Raw genomic sequence first — 15,587 nt, 5'->3', positions numbered from 1 at the left:
AAACGGAATAAATAAGAGATAAACAAGATGAATAAGAGATAAGACGAACTCAATCTCTTAAAATCTCTTTAAACTACGTTATGAACACAGTCCCGTAGCCCCGGGTCTGACAGGCGGCGCGGGGGAGGAGCAGGGGGCGGTGGCGGCGCACGGGGGGGGGAGGAGCAGGGGGCGGCGGCGTCGCGGGGGGGGGGGAGCAGGGGCGCCGGGGTGGAGGAGCAGGGGGTGGCGCGGGGGGGGGGGAGGAGCAGGGGCGGCGGCGGCGCGGGGGTGGGGGGAGGAGCAGGGGGCGACGGCGGCGCGGGCTGGGGGAGCAGGAGGCGGCGGGAGGGGAGGGGCAGGAGGCAACGGGATAAGGAAAGAAGGAGGAGATGGATTGAACCGTTACGTTGTAACCAGTGGCATGGTGGATAATTACCTCGCAACTCCATGAGTTGGTACGAAACTAATGTTTCTGGAGCACCTCTTGAGGTACTCCACAAAAAACGTGGATCTGGCCCTCAACTCCACTTTTTTTCTAGAGCTGGAGTTGGTGGAGCTGTACATGTTTGGATGGCAATTTTGTAGAGTTGGTGGAGTGGAGCAATTTTTTATGGAGTGGAGTGCTCTCAAACATGCCCTATTTTGATCGATCGTCAGGAAAAATTGCTGGTAGCATTTGTTACAGGCAAGGAGCCCTGGGCTGGTATATTCCAGGGAATCCAGGTATACGATATGAATATGTGATTTTTTGTGCCTTCCCACTTCTCTATCCTTTTCTTACCTCATATTCAAATTTGCAGAGTGACATTTTTGGATACCTGAAGGAGCTAGATGCACTGTATGCAATGATTTCCTGCAGGCTTATGGTCAGGAACTTTAGAAAGACCCCTACCGTTTTTGCACATTGAAATGCTTTGTAAGTCATTATTCACTTCTTTTACTGTAAATGTTGCTATCTGATTCATATTTTCGAGGTGGAACCTACCATTTTCGCACCTTGAAATGTTTAGTTAGTTTTTTAGTTTGTTATTCACTCCACACCTAGTTTTCGTAGAAATGCTACTAGTTGATTGATTGCTATTTATATTTGCAAGGTGGAAAAACGTGATTGGTGGCGCTGCTGCGGTGCATTTAGCAGAAAAGATTCTTGCAGTCAACTTTGAAAGCAAAGCAAATGCTTTTTGCCTTCCCTGCGAGATAGCATTCGATATGCAAGAAGATAATGGGCATGCAACACATGGATGGATTAACATTATAGCAGATTCATGTCACCGACCCCGTGTCCGGAACCCCACAAAGCACCTATCCATTCTTGAATGGAAAGAAAATAAGGCTGTAAGTTCTGCATTACTGCATTTCATATTGCTCATAACTTTTAATGTATTGCTGGTGCCTTAACCATCTTACTTTCCGTCCCAAGTGGCCAGCTGGAGATCCAGATACAGTAGAGTTCCTAATCCAAGATTGCATATCCGTCCGCTGCCAACACTGTAAAATGCGTTTGGTTGATGACAGCGGGAAGTACTGCACTCTGGAATGCTCCCTTGATTGGCAAAACCAACGCCGACTAATACCTAGGGCCCTGCAATTAAAAGGTGTCAGTTGATAATTTCGTAATACTGCGGAGCGTAGAAAGTGTAACTTACTGTATGCCATCGTTATGTGTAGCAGCACTTCTTTAGTTTAAACGTAAGTAATTTTTTTTGCTATTAGAACATAATACCTCACTCATGACACTATAAACTGAACTTGTATGCTGCGGAACATGACTCATATGTTCAGAATACTTCTACAGTTTTTTTGTTTCTTTTTTTTGTGGAAATGGAGATCAGTGAAATAGTTGCTGCACATATTTATTTTTCTGTAAACTCATTATGTCAAGTGCACCGACTTGTGTTTGAAGAAATAGTAACCTTGTCTGGTTACGAGTAATTGAAACATGTTATAGATAAGAAGCAGGAAATGGAAATGGAAATAATTTCAGGTGTGTAGTTTATAGTACCTCGAGGGATCTAGCAGTGTGTTTACAGATGATAAAAAGTGGAATGGTTATAGATATTACTGGTTCATTTCTTTCTGCAATAGTCAGTTTAGAAATTCGGCCATGACAGTAATCTGATCCTCAGTTCATAGATTTCATGTGTTTCCATCATCAGGCACTGCATCTTTGCTCTGCATTTGTTTTCGTGTTTTTCTTACCGAAGTGTTAGTTGAACTAGTATGAAAGTTGCATGACCCCTTAACATGATTTTTAACTGACTCACTGTTTTGTTTTCACTTGTCCTTTGCTATTTCAGCTTTGCAAACTGATGTTACCATTGAGGCCTATGGGAAGAGTTAACATGGCAACCACATAAGAATTCATACCTTCAGATTGCCAGAAGCGTCGTGGAAACAAAGTCTGCTAGGAATCCAAGGATGATCTTGTACCCTGACATTGATTGCAGTTCTGTATTGTATCGTTGGAATTGATACCGCTGCTTGTACATTGTATCGTGGCATTTTTGTACAGTACTTTTTGTGATAGGTCAGTGAAATAGTTGTGTGACAGATCTTCAGTAGATCGTGGTATCATACTGAATAGAGTAGGAATTGAAATGCATTTACGTGTAACACAGCTCATATGCTCAGAGTACTTCTGTAGTTGTGAATTTTCTGCAAAGAGATCAGTGAAACAGTTGCTTCATGTGGTATCTTCTTGAGTTCTTACTTTAGCCAAGTGCGCTGAATTTGCTTGAGAAGAATGGTATACTTTATCAGGTCTGTATTACGCTGCAATCTGTTCATCTTGCAGTATTCATTCCAAGAGAAATGGTTCATGTTGCTTGCTCTCGTCTACATATATATAGTGGCCTGAGTGAAGAGCATCTAATGTGTATATCTGTAACATACACCATGTTGCATAATTGAGTGCAAATACAGGTCTCTTTAAACTTGGATTGCGTAATATCATATTACAATAGTGTGTGCCATGGCCACGCCACATTACTACTGCATTACATGGATGGATCACGCTACTAAGGGAAGATGAAGGGAAGCATATGCATACAATGGAAACTGTGTGGTGCATCAATACACGTCTCGAGTTTTAACTATCAGGTTAGTCATATGTATCATAGGTTAGTTTGTAATGTCATATAACAAGACTACTGAGAGGAGACCTAATGATTTAATTGAGATGACGACCTGCACAGTTGAACCTTCGGTGGACTTTGTGATTGATTCTCGCAATTTGTCGCATGGTCCAGCAACAAATCATGTTTCAAGAATTGCCAATGGCACAATGCTCAATGACGATAATGACAAGAACCCAAGCTCTGCTAGCGCGAGTGCGAAAAGTCCGGAGAGTGATTTTGTAGTTGATCAGAAGCAGCCAAGTCCATCTTGGACACCAATTTCTGGAAGTGTTTCTGTAAATGAAAACCACAAGAACTCTGATAGTCATTCAACACGCAGTACTGTCACACCCGATTGTGCATTTCTTCGGGTATCTGACACTGATGCACAGATACAGTCAATCAAAGTACAGCCACTGTTGAGGCAACAACCTAAACTGCTCAACAAGAAGGAAAGTGCAGCTAAAGGAGGTATCACTCCAACTTCTGCTGCACATACCAGTTCAAATAGCAACATGCCTCATGCTGACAAGAAAGCTGATGCCGATCCCACTTCTGCTTCAGCTGCTATGAAGGAGGCAATGGATTTTGCTGAAGCTACGTTAAAGGCTGCAAAGGAATTGTTAGAGAGAAAAGGTGACAGTTTTAAATTGCGGAAGAAGTCATGTCACCATAGAAGCACGAGGTCTACGGAAATCAAGGCTCCTGTATCGGTAGAGCTGGATACATCCGAACAAAAACTATCAGTGAAAAAGTTATCGGAAGAAGAAAAGAACCCTGATGATTCTTTGTCTGACAAGCATAAAAGCCCAAGTGCAGTCAGGTTTGATCATGTTGATGATAATGGAAACAGGGTACTTCCACTGAAGAAGCCTCAGCACATGATGCAATGCTCCACTGAGTATTGTGAAACCTCCAATAAACTAGAGAAATTAGGCGGCAATGGCAAGCCGGGAGATGTCCACTTGTTACGCACTGCGGCGGCCGCCGCCGCTGACGGTGGGTCGTCATCCGTGGAGGGTGATGGTGACGGTGGTTCGTCTAGCTGTGGTCCGTCATCCGTAGATGCGATTTGAGGGTTTGGTTTGTCGAGAGCACGAAGAAGCGGCGAATTTATCACAAGAGCAGAGAGGGACCATCGCCACGAGTTGGGCCGCTCCTCGGGCCTGGACTCAAGTGCCTTCCTTCAAAAGGCCCAACTGTAACCAGAGCTGGGCCAGAGTCGGAGCCCAAATCAAAGGACGTACGCGCATTGCAGGCAAGGCTTGCAGCATGCGATGTGAATCCGCACCATCTCGTCCCGCATGCCTCCTCGCTCTGCCTTTTCGTCGCCGACCGCGCCGCCGTCTCCGAGTCCGAACGCAACTCGCACCGTCATGGCCGTGGCGGCAGTCGGTTTGTTCATATGTATAGTATCTGAGTACGTCCTCAACGGTGACCGCATCCATTTCGATCCCGGCATCCCCGCGCCGCTTCGCGATGTTCGCCCAGCGGGCCGCCGCCATCTGCGTCAAGCTCGACCGCGACGACGACCCCTCCGGCGCGGGGGCGGGCTGGTGCAAGCGGCGGCGCCTCTGGGCCACGGCGGACTACGAGCCGACGCGCGCGCTCGGCGAGGGCGGCTTCGGCGCCGTCGTCGAGGCGCGGCACCGCTCCACGGGCCAGGCCGTCGCCGTGAAGGCGCTCCGCGCGCCGGTGCCGGCGCTAGACGGAGCCGGGGCGGCCAAAGCTAGCGCGGACGCTGCCGACGAGGCGCTGCGCGAGGCCGAGTTCCTCGCAGCCTGCCGCGGCCACCCGTCCCTCGTCAACCTCCACGCGCTCGCCATCAACCACGGCACGAGGGAGGTCGCGCTCGTCATGGAGTGCGTCGGGCCCAACCTCCACGACGTCCTCAACGACGGCCGGCACCGCGGGGGCCGGCCGTTCCCGGAGTCGGACGTGCGGCGCATCACGCGGCAGCTCCTCGGCGGGGCCAAGCACATGCACGAGCGCCGGATTATGCACCGCGACATCAAGCCCGGGAACATCCTTGTCGTCGCCGGCGCCAGTGGCGAGCCCATCTCCGTCAAGATATGCGACCTCGGGCTCGCCGCCTTGGTCACAAATCCGCCGCCGTACGAGCGGGCCGGCACGCGCCGGTACATGGCACCGGAGATGCTCCTGGGGAAGACGGACTACGACGCCATGGTGGACATGGGGCCCCTTGGCTGCGTTATGGCAGAGCTCCTCATGGTGAAGCGGAGAAAGTGGAAGAAGGAATGGATGGACTCGTCTCTCATGTTAATGATAAAGAAGCAGATGAAACCCCATTAGCAAATAGTGACAGGATGGGTAGTGAAGAAGGATCTGCTCCTTGTAACCAGGAGGACCAGAAGTCACCCGAAAGTACCAACAGAGGACGAAATGATCTAGATGCAAAGTGTGATACAACTTGTGATGAAGTTGGATCTGAATCCTTTCCAGGAGATGAAGTTATCCTCAAAGCTGCAAGTTATAGTGCCACCAGAACAACTATCAATTTGAAGGAGGAGCCGGCTTCCTCTTCAGAAATGTATACTCGCAAGCAGCACTCGGTGCAAAACCATAACTCTGCTATGTCTCAGACATCTTGTAGTGTTCCTGATTTTGGAGAAACTGGAGAGATTTCCAACAGAAGAGAAAGAGAATTACGAACACAAAGGTCTACAAGTGAAGAGAAGAGCAGGGCAAGCAAATTTGAAGAAAAAGACACTACAGCTAGGATATCAAAGGCAGAGCACGGGCCGTCTCCTTTGGAAACGTCGCATGGTCTAACCAAATCTGCTGAATGTCCCTTGCCAGTTTCAGCAGAAACATGGAAAAAAGACGCACTTGGAGTTCAGAGGGCCAAAGAGAGGGAGAATATAACAAGAGTAGATAATACAACTGAAAAGGATAATGGGTCTTCTCGGAAAACACAAGAAACAAAAGAAAGTGAAAGGAGATTGCAGAAAGAAAGAGAACTTGCCGAAGAGAAGGAAAGACGAAAATTGGAAGAGGAGGAAAGGGAAAGGGAACGGAAAAAGGATAGACTTGCTGTTGAAAGAGCGACAAGAGAAGCGCACGAGAGAGCATTTGCTGAGGCTCGTGAAAAGGCAGAAAAAATGGCTCAGGAAAGGATTACTGCTGCACGGCAACGAGCATCTGCAGAAGCCAGAGAGAAAGAAGAGAGAGCAAGTGCTGAAGCAGCTATTGAAAGGGCTACTAGAGAAGCTAGGATAAAAGCAGAACGTGCGGCAGTTGAGCGAGCAACTACAGAAGCTCGGGAGCGGGCAATAGAAAAGGCAAAGGCCGAGAAGGCTCTTGCAGAAGCAAGAGAACGGAGGGAACGGTACAGATCCTCTTTCAAAGAGGGTTTTAAGTCAACCAATCAGGTAGGTGTTTTTTATTAGTATGGTACAGTTTGTGATGCAGTTTAAAAAATCAGACGCTCTGGTCACTGTCGAACTCGCACATTCTTGTTGCAAACCCGTACGTGTGCAGGACACGCTAGCCCTGACAGACCCATCCCGAGGGTTCGCCAAGACGTGCAGTATGTTCTTCGAGATCGATCTGAGGACGATCGACGCCGGCTCCGGCCAGGCGGCGGTGCTCAGCAGGGGCGTGAACGTGATCGAGCACAACGCCTGCGTCGTCAGCGACGGCAAGCTCGTGACCAAGCTCCTGACGAGCTGCTGGCGTACACGCCCGCGCCGTTCGCCGTCATAGCCACGCTCACGGCCAGCGTTCTCCACGGGGCGCGCGGTTTCGCCGGCAGAGTGGTTGCCCGGACCAGCGGGAACGGGAACGAGATCGTCCTCCACGACAGCGGAGTGCCGGGGACATCGACGGAGCTCGGAAACTGGGAAACAGCGTCCTCATTCTCGGCGGTGTGCCGCCTTGGATCAGGCTCTACGTGCGCGGTCGAGGATCTCCTGCACGCCGGCCAAGGATTCTGGCACGAGGCCATGCCGTCATGAGCGATGGACTCGAGCTGCTGTTGTTTTCCGACTCCCCTCGCGCTACGGCCTACGGCAGAGTTGGTGCAAGCGGCCAATCTCATCGCTTTGAGACCTCAGCTAGCCTGTTTGGGATGGTGTTTGCCCCCGATGTTTTGCACGTACGCCTCCTCACCAACTGCAGGGCCTTTGTTGCTTTGAGGCCATCGAGATTCAGTGGAGTAGCTGAACCTTAGGACTAGGAGTCTAGGAGACACATATTCCCTTTCGTGCGTGGCTATTACAGGAAGATCAACAGCAATGAAAAAGTAACCGGCAAGGAGAAATGAAATCGAACACGGCTACTGCTAACCTGTAGGGTACAGTTCCAACAGTGGCCATGCTGCACACACTAGATAAGCCTCGGGCACGCTGCGCTCCGCCCTCGAATTGGACTCGAAGTCTCGAGTCTTGACGGCGAGGTGGTATGGTAAAGGTCATGCAGCGCGAGCTGTGACCGTGTCGCAGCCAGGCTCGCGGCGCCTGACGGATGGCCGACGAGGAGCCCGAGCAGCCGAGCCCACACCACGTGGGCGTAGGGCGCCACCCAAACATGTGGCTCTCGCGGCTTCTCGGCTGAGCGATCACACGCGTCGGCCCCTGATCGGTGGGGCGTTCTTGTCCGCCGAGACGCGTCCAACCGTGCCCGGTGGAATTTCCTGCGCGGCGGGAGGGAGGCAGACGGCGACGCCGCGGGCCGCACACCCCACACTGACACTGCCGCCCCCAGCAGCGCAGGTGACGGTGGGATGGGGGAAGCCGACCTGATCATGGGACGGGACACCGCGAGGGCGACGCGCTCCTTTGGCCGCCGCTCCCTCTGCCGGCACAGAGGCTGGGCGCGGGCCGTAGTTTCGCCCTGGTTTCTCCTCTCCCTTTCAGGGACGGGTGGGGATGGGAGCGGGCAGGCCATGTGAGGTACGCCTGATCTGGATGGCTGCGGTGCTTGGGGCGCTCGGAGCGGAGGTCAGGCCCAGGACCCGTACGTACGTACGCGCGCCGTCGCCGTCGCCGCGGACTCTCGTTGTCACGGCGCTGCGGTCGACTTGTGTGAGTCACGGCGTGCGGAGGGCGATGGCTCTGGGTTGGTTAGGTAGCTTCGTACCGGCACGAGAGGGGAGAAGATCGATCGCTTGGAATCTGGACGCGGTTGACGGCACGATCCGTCGACCGGAGTTCCAGTTCTTTGGAGCCACGGTCGAAGGAGGAGCCGTGTAGATATCTCCGTACGTGACGGGGTTAGTTCACTGGCGCCGGCACGTCCTGCTTCCATCGCAGACCGTGTTCCCCCAGTTCAACAGCTACGCTGGCTGATGCATAAATGTATCCGTGTATGATTACGACAACCTTTTCTTCCTCTTCGACTTGGACACACTACTCTGCACCGCTCGAGTGCCACGAGACATGAAGTATCCTGGAATGATGCCTGAGGATAGTTTAAAATCATCCACGATCCCATAATTCCGTCCCTGAAGCCATCCACGACCCCTGCTCTGTAAAGTTCAGTTCAGTTTCAGCTCTGTCCCTGCACATAATCTCTCTTAGCGCCACAGCATGATGGCCCTCGAGATGTCTCCTCTCTTGTGTTCATAGAGACCCAATTCGCTTCTCACTACTAGCTACAGTGGTTTATCGAGGATCCAAGGCTCGGACGTTGATCGATCTCGACACGTGCAAATTTACTCCCCTGGATCCGGGTGAACGGAGGCCTCTCCCTCCCGTTCCATCAAATTTTACTCCGCCAGCTTCCCTTTTTCCGAGAGATCGAAGCCTGCCGCGGGCGGGGCGGACCGCGCGGAGTGGAGCACGGCCAGGCTGCCAGGCCCCCTGACGACGAGTCGACGGGTGATCCTGCTGCGGCGGCGGGCCGGGGATGCTGGCCCACCACGCCACGTCCGGACAAAGCGGTTGGACCGCCCGCGACTCGCCGGCCGCCACGAGGGCCCGCGCGTGGCAAGGATCCTCGGCGCTCGGCAGGGAGGCCCACGGGGCCCGGGCAGAGACGCGGAGTAGGTGGTACACTGTGTCACTGTACTGCGCGCGATTTCAACCGTCAGTGCCGCGCTGATGTGTCCCACTCTACTGTGGCTATCTATGTTCGCTCCGGTTACTGACGGGGGGAAATGGACACGGCCACTTGCACCTGGCGAGGAGAGAATCCGTGCACCGCCTGCCCTCAATCATACTAGTACTAGGGACTGGCGCCTTCAAAGAAATTTACAAAAGTAGTTTGGTGACACGCCGAGACCAGAGTTACTGGTAGGCAACTAGGCGCCCAAGCCTTGTTGTATCAAATACGGTCAAGTATTTGACACTCACGGGTGGATGGAAGAAGAATCCCACCCATATAATCCAGCGACTAGTTTGCACGTTCTAGAATTTATGTATAGAAATTAGAGAAAAAGAAAGGATACTAAGACACTTGTTAATTCTTTCTTTGCGTCTAGAAGACGAATGAATGGTACCGATACCAAGTAACATCAAAATTGTTTCTTTACTCACCTTATTTTTGTAGGTTTCTGTATCTATTGTAGCCTAACTTGTAAAAAGTAACCTTGGACCCCGAACAGTGGTTAGAAGCATTTGTCAATAATATCTCAAGAGTCTTGATCTTGTACCAGAAGCGGCACGATGACCCAAAATTCATGCCGGAACTGCAGGAATGGACAATGAACCATCACACGTTTGAGGCGGTTTTTGGAACCTTTTCGTGAATGAACGATTCGAAAACCTCCAGCGCACTCTCACGTCAGGGCTAGGCGACGACTGGACATTTCGAGCTGGAAACACAGAAATGGACATTTGAGCCATCGGACGGTGGAGAACCCACCGCGGCGCCGCGAGCGTGCGCGTCACACCGGATGGCGAACGGTAATCGAGGAGGGAAAGGCAGAGACCAACCGTGAAAGCGAAGGGGACGGTGCCCGGGGTGGCGTTACCGTGAGCCGGGCTCCTCTCCCGCATGGGCATTGTCGCATTGAGCAGGCGCGGCACGGGGTAGGGGGCACGCGTAGCGCCAAGCGAGGCCGCGGCCACCTCCACGCTCGCTGCACACCCCCCCTCGCACCGTTCGTCCGTCCATTGCCTCGTCGTCCTCTGCACTCCAACGCCCGACCCGCTTTATATGCCACCGCCCGCTCCACATCACCACCGTCTCACACCGTCGCGGCCACCCACATCAGCCTCTCAAGTCTCAAGGGCCGGACCCCTTCGTTCTTCCGAGCGCAATCGATCCGTCGTCGGCTCCTCCTCCTCCGTTCGCCCTTCGCCGATCCGTTCCTAGGTAAGCCTCCCTCCGCTCCTCCCTTCATGATTTCTCTCGTTGGGTTGTTGCGGGTTGCCGTGCATTTGGGTTCTCTGTTCTTGAAATGGATGGCCGAATGTGTTTGTCTGTGATGCTGATCAATGGGTGCTGCGCGCGTGCAGTTCTTTTTTTTTTCCCGTTTTCATTGCATTGTTCACTCGATTATGCGCTGGGTGTGGTGTTGTTCGTTGTGAAGTTTGGCGCTGGAGATGAGAGGACGGTGGATCAGGTGGGCGGTGGGATTCTGAGGGTCGCTGGTGTGGGTACCGGCGATGTGGTGTTGGCGGGGAGTGTGGCCGTGAAGAAGGGACCAGCGCTCGGCGAGGGAGGAAGCGATCTGTTGGGAATTCTTCAGAGGAGAAGTGAGGTGGCGGCTAGAATCAGTCCTCAGTTTTTCGCGCTGTCTGAATAAATTTTCCCTGAATTAATTTCTTTTTTCCGATTTTATTTGCCTGAATTGATGTTGTGGCAAATGCTATTTGAGTTGACGTACAGTCTCTCCACGATTTCGTTCTTGGTTGTCGCTCCTTGAAAGGCTGTACCAGGCCTGTTTCTTGGTCCTCGCGGTGGGTGGGGGGAGTCGACGTGTCTCCGCCATTTCTTTTCGTCTTCCAACAAAAAGGGATCCTCCGTTTTGTTCTTGGATCCTGCGCAGCTCGTTTTATACTTGTAATTGACTTGTGGCCAGCTCCGTTTCATCATTGTTGTCCTTAAACAATTCGAAAAATTACCGGCTTTTCTTGCGTCGAGAGGCTCCCATTTCCACCTGGTTCTGAAACTCTGCAATCTTCCCATTTTTTGTATGAATTTCTTTTGCAAATGTTCAGGTGAGCTGCACTTGTTTTAGGTGACTGGGTTGCTATTTCGGGGACGGGGTTGTGAGTTGGGGCTATTCAACCTTATGATTTTATCCTTGGTACTTTTCATCACTCGCTTGTGGAGTAATTTAGGCCCTTCAAGAGCTTGAGTATCATTTTCATTTGAAGAGTTCTCTTATTCTACTTTGCGTCGGTTTGAGTTCGGAGGATGAAGACAGGATCCCAATCCAACCGTGGTTGAGATCTTGTGATTCACATGCCTATGCCCTGAAAAGAAGGCATAAAGTCTTTTTTATGGCTTTCTCGGATGATGTGTACTTCCATCCTTCGCTTTCAAAATCGTCGATGTGTAGGCATCGTTGCACAACGCCCTTTATCCTGTCCTTTATTCCGTGACTACGTTGATGATCCCTTCTCACCACACTAGGAACTGTGAAAAAAGTGTGGTTCCTTTTCTTCTTCATGTGGGGATTATCAGGAACTTGGCAAGACAGTCAGTTGCTTATCTTGTTCCAATCCAGTTCTGGCTCTGCGTTGTCTTGTACACAGTGAATAAATTTCCAGGACTGCTTGATTGCTAATGGTTGTGATATTGCAGGTGTGCCTCAGCTATGCAGTTCAGCAGTGTGTTTCCCCTGGAGGGAAAAGCATGTGTGAGCCCAGTGAGGAGGGAAGGTTCTGGGAGTGAGAGGGTGAGGATTGGGGATTGCAGCAGCACCAGGCAAAACAGGGCATTAAGAAGGATGTGTTTTGGTGCTAGGGGCACCACAAGTAGCGCTCAATGTGTGCTCACTTCAGATGCTGGCCCAGACACTCTTGTAAGTTTAATACCATTGATGATCTTGTTGGTGTTTCATCACTGTCATTTGTAATTTGATGATATTAGTTCCTTGCATCTCAAACATCTGGTATGCAAAAACTTGCAGGTTGTCCGAACATCCTTCAGAAGGAATTACGCTGATCCAAATGAAGTTGCCGCTGTCATACTGGGTGGTGGTACTGGGACTCAGCTTTTCCCTCTCACAAGCACAAGGGCCACTCCTGCTGTAAGATGATACTTTTATTTAGTTTCGACTTGATGCACCTCGACTGCAGACATAAATTTAAAATCTTTGTAATTTGCATGGTGTCAATTTAACTAACCATCTTTAGGTTTGTAAGTAGATAGAATCCAACGATCTCTATTTAATTTTCAGCTTTATTTAGTTTCAAGTTGATACATCTAATTATCTGTTGCTTTGCAAGAAATGTTCAGTTTTATTTGCCAGCTATAAGTTTGTTAAGTAGACCAGAGTCTGATCTCTATTTATTTTCAGTTTTCCTCTGCACATGGTAATTGGTTTGGATTGAGTTAAAGTATAGCTCATTCAATTGCAATGTTTCTGTGTCGTGTTTAAATTATCAGTGGAAGGGGCCCAGTGGCTTATATAGACACCCCCCCCCCCCCCGGCCCCGGCTTTAACCGACATGATGTCAAACTCAAGGCCATCAATGACTATCCATCTATATAGTCATTTCAGCAATCTTTAAATCAGTGGTCTGAATCTTGTTTCTTTCCTTTTGTTGCATTACTTAGGTTCCTATCGGAGGATGTTACAGGCTTATTGATATCCCCATGAGCAACTGTTTCAACAGTGGCATAAACAAGATATTCGTTATGACTCAGTTCAACTCAGCTTCTCTTAACCGTCACATTCACCGCACATACCTTGGTGGGGGAATCAACTTCACTGATGGATCTGTTGAGGTGAGTCACCTAAAATTTGATATGGTTTACTCAAGAGCTTGCAACACATTCTTCTCACAATTTCCATCGTGTGGCTTGGTTAAATTTTTTTTATCTGAGTACAACATACATTTACTGATATAACTTTACCATCGAATAGGTGCTGGCTGCAACGCAAATGCCTGGGGAGGCTGCTGGTTGGTTCCAGGGCACAGCAGATGCTGTTAGAAAATTTATCTGGGTACTTGAGGTAATAAATATATCTAGTGGCTGATGGTACTTGTTGCCTCTACTTGTTTGGATTCCTGAACTAATGCATCTTATGTTGTGTGTACTTCTTCAGGATTATTACAAGCATAAAGCTATAGAACACATTTTGATTTTGTCAGGAGATCAGCTCTACCGTATGGATTACATGGAGCTTGTGCAGGTTGGTGATTCTCTTGTATTCTATTGTAGGAGTATGTTTTTATTTTAACTACCTGACCCCCTGGCATTTGCCGTTTTCAGAAACATGTAGATGACAATGCAGACATTACTTTATCATGCGCTCCTGTTGGAGAGAGGTATGGCATTATTCTACATCAGGTTTCTAATTTTATCAGCACTTCCTCCTCCTCATCAGAAATCGTTGCAAATGCTGATTTTATTTTCTTTGTTTTGGAAGTCGAGCTTCTGACTATGGGCTAGTTAAGTTCGACAGTTCAGGCCGTGTAATTCAATTCTCTGAGAAACCAAAGGGCGCTGACTTGGAAGAAATGGTCAGTAATCACCTTACCTCAGGGACTCAGAATAACTTATCTTACAAAATAGCACTATCTGAAGTGTAAGCTTGTTCGTTGCAGAAAGTGGATACCAGCTTTCTCAATTTCGCCATCGATGACCCAACTAAATATCCCTATATTGCTTCAATGGGAGTTTACGTTTTCAAAAAAGATGTTCTTCTAAACCTTCTAAAGTAAGAACTTCCTCTTTGTGGTAATACAGTTCCCCTGTAGTTATCTGTGTTCTAACTGTAGCATTCTTAGGTCGAGGTATGCTCAACTGCATGACTTTGGTTCTGAAATTCTGCCCAAAGCTTTACATGAGCACAATGTGCAGGTAAAACCTTTCCTTTTATGATTCACTTTCATTGTTTGATAAATCATGGCCCACTTCCCAGATTTGTCACTAGTTCAATCTCTATTAGGGTAGCAATATCACATACAGTTCATCTGACTTTGTTTGTCAGGCATATGTCTTCACTGACTACTGGGAGGACATTGGAACAATCAGATCATTCTTTGACGCAAACATGGCCCTCTGTGAGCAGGTACTTTTTTTTTTGTTTTTCCAAGTTCTAATATGCTCTAACTGTCCATGCAAATAGATTGACAATATCTTCAGATGATAGAGTTCCATCCAGACTTTGAAATAATTTCCATCAATGATCTCTCTAATTTCTCCATTGCAGCCTCCAAAGTTTGAGTTTTACGATCCGAAAACACCCTTCTTCACTTCACCTCGGTACTTGCCGCCAACGAAGTCGGATAAGTGCAGGGTACGTCTCCCATGATGATACCTGCGATTCGTTAACTGTAGTGTGAGTTGTGCCTATCTGAGCTTCGGATTCATATGCAGATTAAAGACGCGATCATTTCTCATGGCTGCTTCTTGCGTGAATGTACCATTGAGCATTCTATTGTCGGTGTTCGTTCGCGCCTAAACTCTGGATGTGAGCTCAAGGTAGGGGTGTACATCGATGATTAAATTCACTCGCACAACAATTGTATAGAGTTTTATGGACAATGGAACAGCTGAGACATGCAAACTATGCTGGCAGAATACTATGATGATGGGTGCAGATCTGTACGAGACCGAAGACGAGATTTCGAGGCTACTGTCAGAGGGCAACGTCCCCATTGGCGTAGGGGAGAACACAAAGATAAGGTGGGTCCTTGACCTGAAACACTATGCGATGTTACAACTTTTGTATTTTGATAACCTAAGCCTTTTTGTTGTTGCTTTGCAGCAACTGCATCATCGACATGAACGCTAGGGTTGGAAGGAACGTTTCCATCACAAACAGTGAGGTAAGTGGATTGGATAGGCGTTAACATTTGGGAACTCACTATTCAGTATTCTTACCAACACACCACTGTCACACTGCTCGTCACCAATGATGCTACTTCCATGCTTCTGGCAGGGCGTCCAAGAAGCTGACCGGCCGGAGGAAGGATATTACATCAGATCCGGGATCGTGGTGATCCTGAAGAACTCAACCATCAAGGACGGGACCGTCATATAGAGTCCACCCTGGGTCCCAAGTTGGCCGTCGTCATGAGAATTCGGGGGGTGTGAGCTTGACTTCAGATGAGGAACAGGAACACATAAAGGAAGATCGGTTAGAGCTGGATGGATGATCAAGAGAAAGATGATGTGGTAGTATCGGCAACTAGTCGTTCTTCCTCTGTTACATGTCGTAGCAACGCAAAATAAGCTGGCCGAGTAAAAGTGCAGCGACTTCTGGGGAATCGGATCGTTGGTGCATCGTGTAAATAAACTCGGACGCAACACATGGAATTCGCCTGTCATCTTCCCATGTCTGTGACTCTGTTCATCCATAGTCTCTGAACCTTCCCAGGTGTTTTCTCAGACTCGCCGTAA

General features: G+C 49.4%; 4 protein-coding genes across 4 annotated transcripts; all 4 read left to right on the top strand.

Annotated features, from left to right (window-relative positions):
- The first annotated feature begins 2,086 nt into the window (after window positions 1-2,086).
- Window positions 2,087-4,309, top strand: LOC112885188. Its single transcript, XM_025950848.1, has 2 exons — window positions 2,087-2,092; window positions 3,107-4,309. Exons 1-2 carry the CDS (start codon window positions 2,087-2,089, stop codon window positions 4,172-4,174), a joined length of 1,074 nt encoding a protein of 357 aa, XP_025806633.1. The 3' UTR covers window positions 4,175-4,309.
- Window positions 4,310-4,508: 199 nt separating this feature from the next.
- Window positions 4,509-5,468, top strand: LOC112886974 (putative cyclin-dependent kinase F-2). Its single transcript, XM_025953037.1, has one exon. The coding sequence runs from the start codon at window positions 4,578-4,580 to the stop codon at window positions 5,409-5,411; it is 834 nt and encodes a 277-aa protein (XP_025808822.1). The 5' UTR covers window positions 4,509-4,577; the 3' UTR covers window positions 5,412-5,468.
- LOC112885187 (auxilin-like protein 1) lies at window positions 5,426-6,824 on the top strand. Its single transcript, XM_025950847.1, has 2 exons — window positions 5,426-6,490; window positions 6,600-6,824. The coding sequence occupies exons 1-2, from the start codon at window positions 5,426-5,428 to the stop codon at window positions 6,822-6,824; spliced, it is 1,290 nt and encodes a 429-aa protein (XP_025806632.1).
- Window positions 6,825-10,082: 3,258 nt separating this feature from the next.
- Window positions 10,083-15,526, top strand: LOC112886969 (glucose-1-phosphate adenylyltransferase large subunit 3, chloroplastic/amyloplastic). Its single transcript, XM_025953018.1, has 16 exons — window positions 10,083-10,376; window positions 11,814-12,033; window positions 12,142-12,261; window positions 12,792-12,962; window positions 13,102-13,191; window positions 13,285-13,371; window positions 13,452-13,507; window positions 13,609-13,702; window positions 13,787-13,899; window positions 13,970-14,042; window positions 14,173-14,253; window positions 14,395-14,481; window positions 14,562-14,666; window positions 14,764-14,870; window positions 14,953-15,013; window positions 15,127-15,526. Exons 2-16 carry the CDS (start codon window positions 11,827-11,829, stop codon window positions 15,226-15,228), a joined length of 1,554 nt encoding a protein of 517 aa, XP_025808803.1. The 5' UTR covers window positions 10,083-10,376; window positions 11,814-11,826; the 3' UTR covers window positions 15,229-15,526.
- Window positions 15,527-15,587: the final 61 nt, after the last annotated feature.

The sequence above is a fragment of the Panicum hallii genome, chromosome 3 (genome assembly GCF_002211085.1).
Source record: "Panicum hallii strain FIL2 chromosome 3, PHallii_v3.1, whole genome shotgun sequence".
Classification (NCBI taxonomy): Eukaryota; Viridiplantae; Streptophyta; class Magnoliopsida; order Poales; family Poaceae; genus Panicum; species Panicum hallii.
This window is presented reverse-complemented; position numbering and strand designations above follow the sequence as displayed.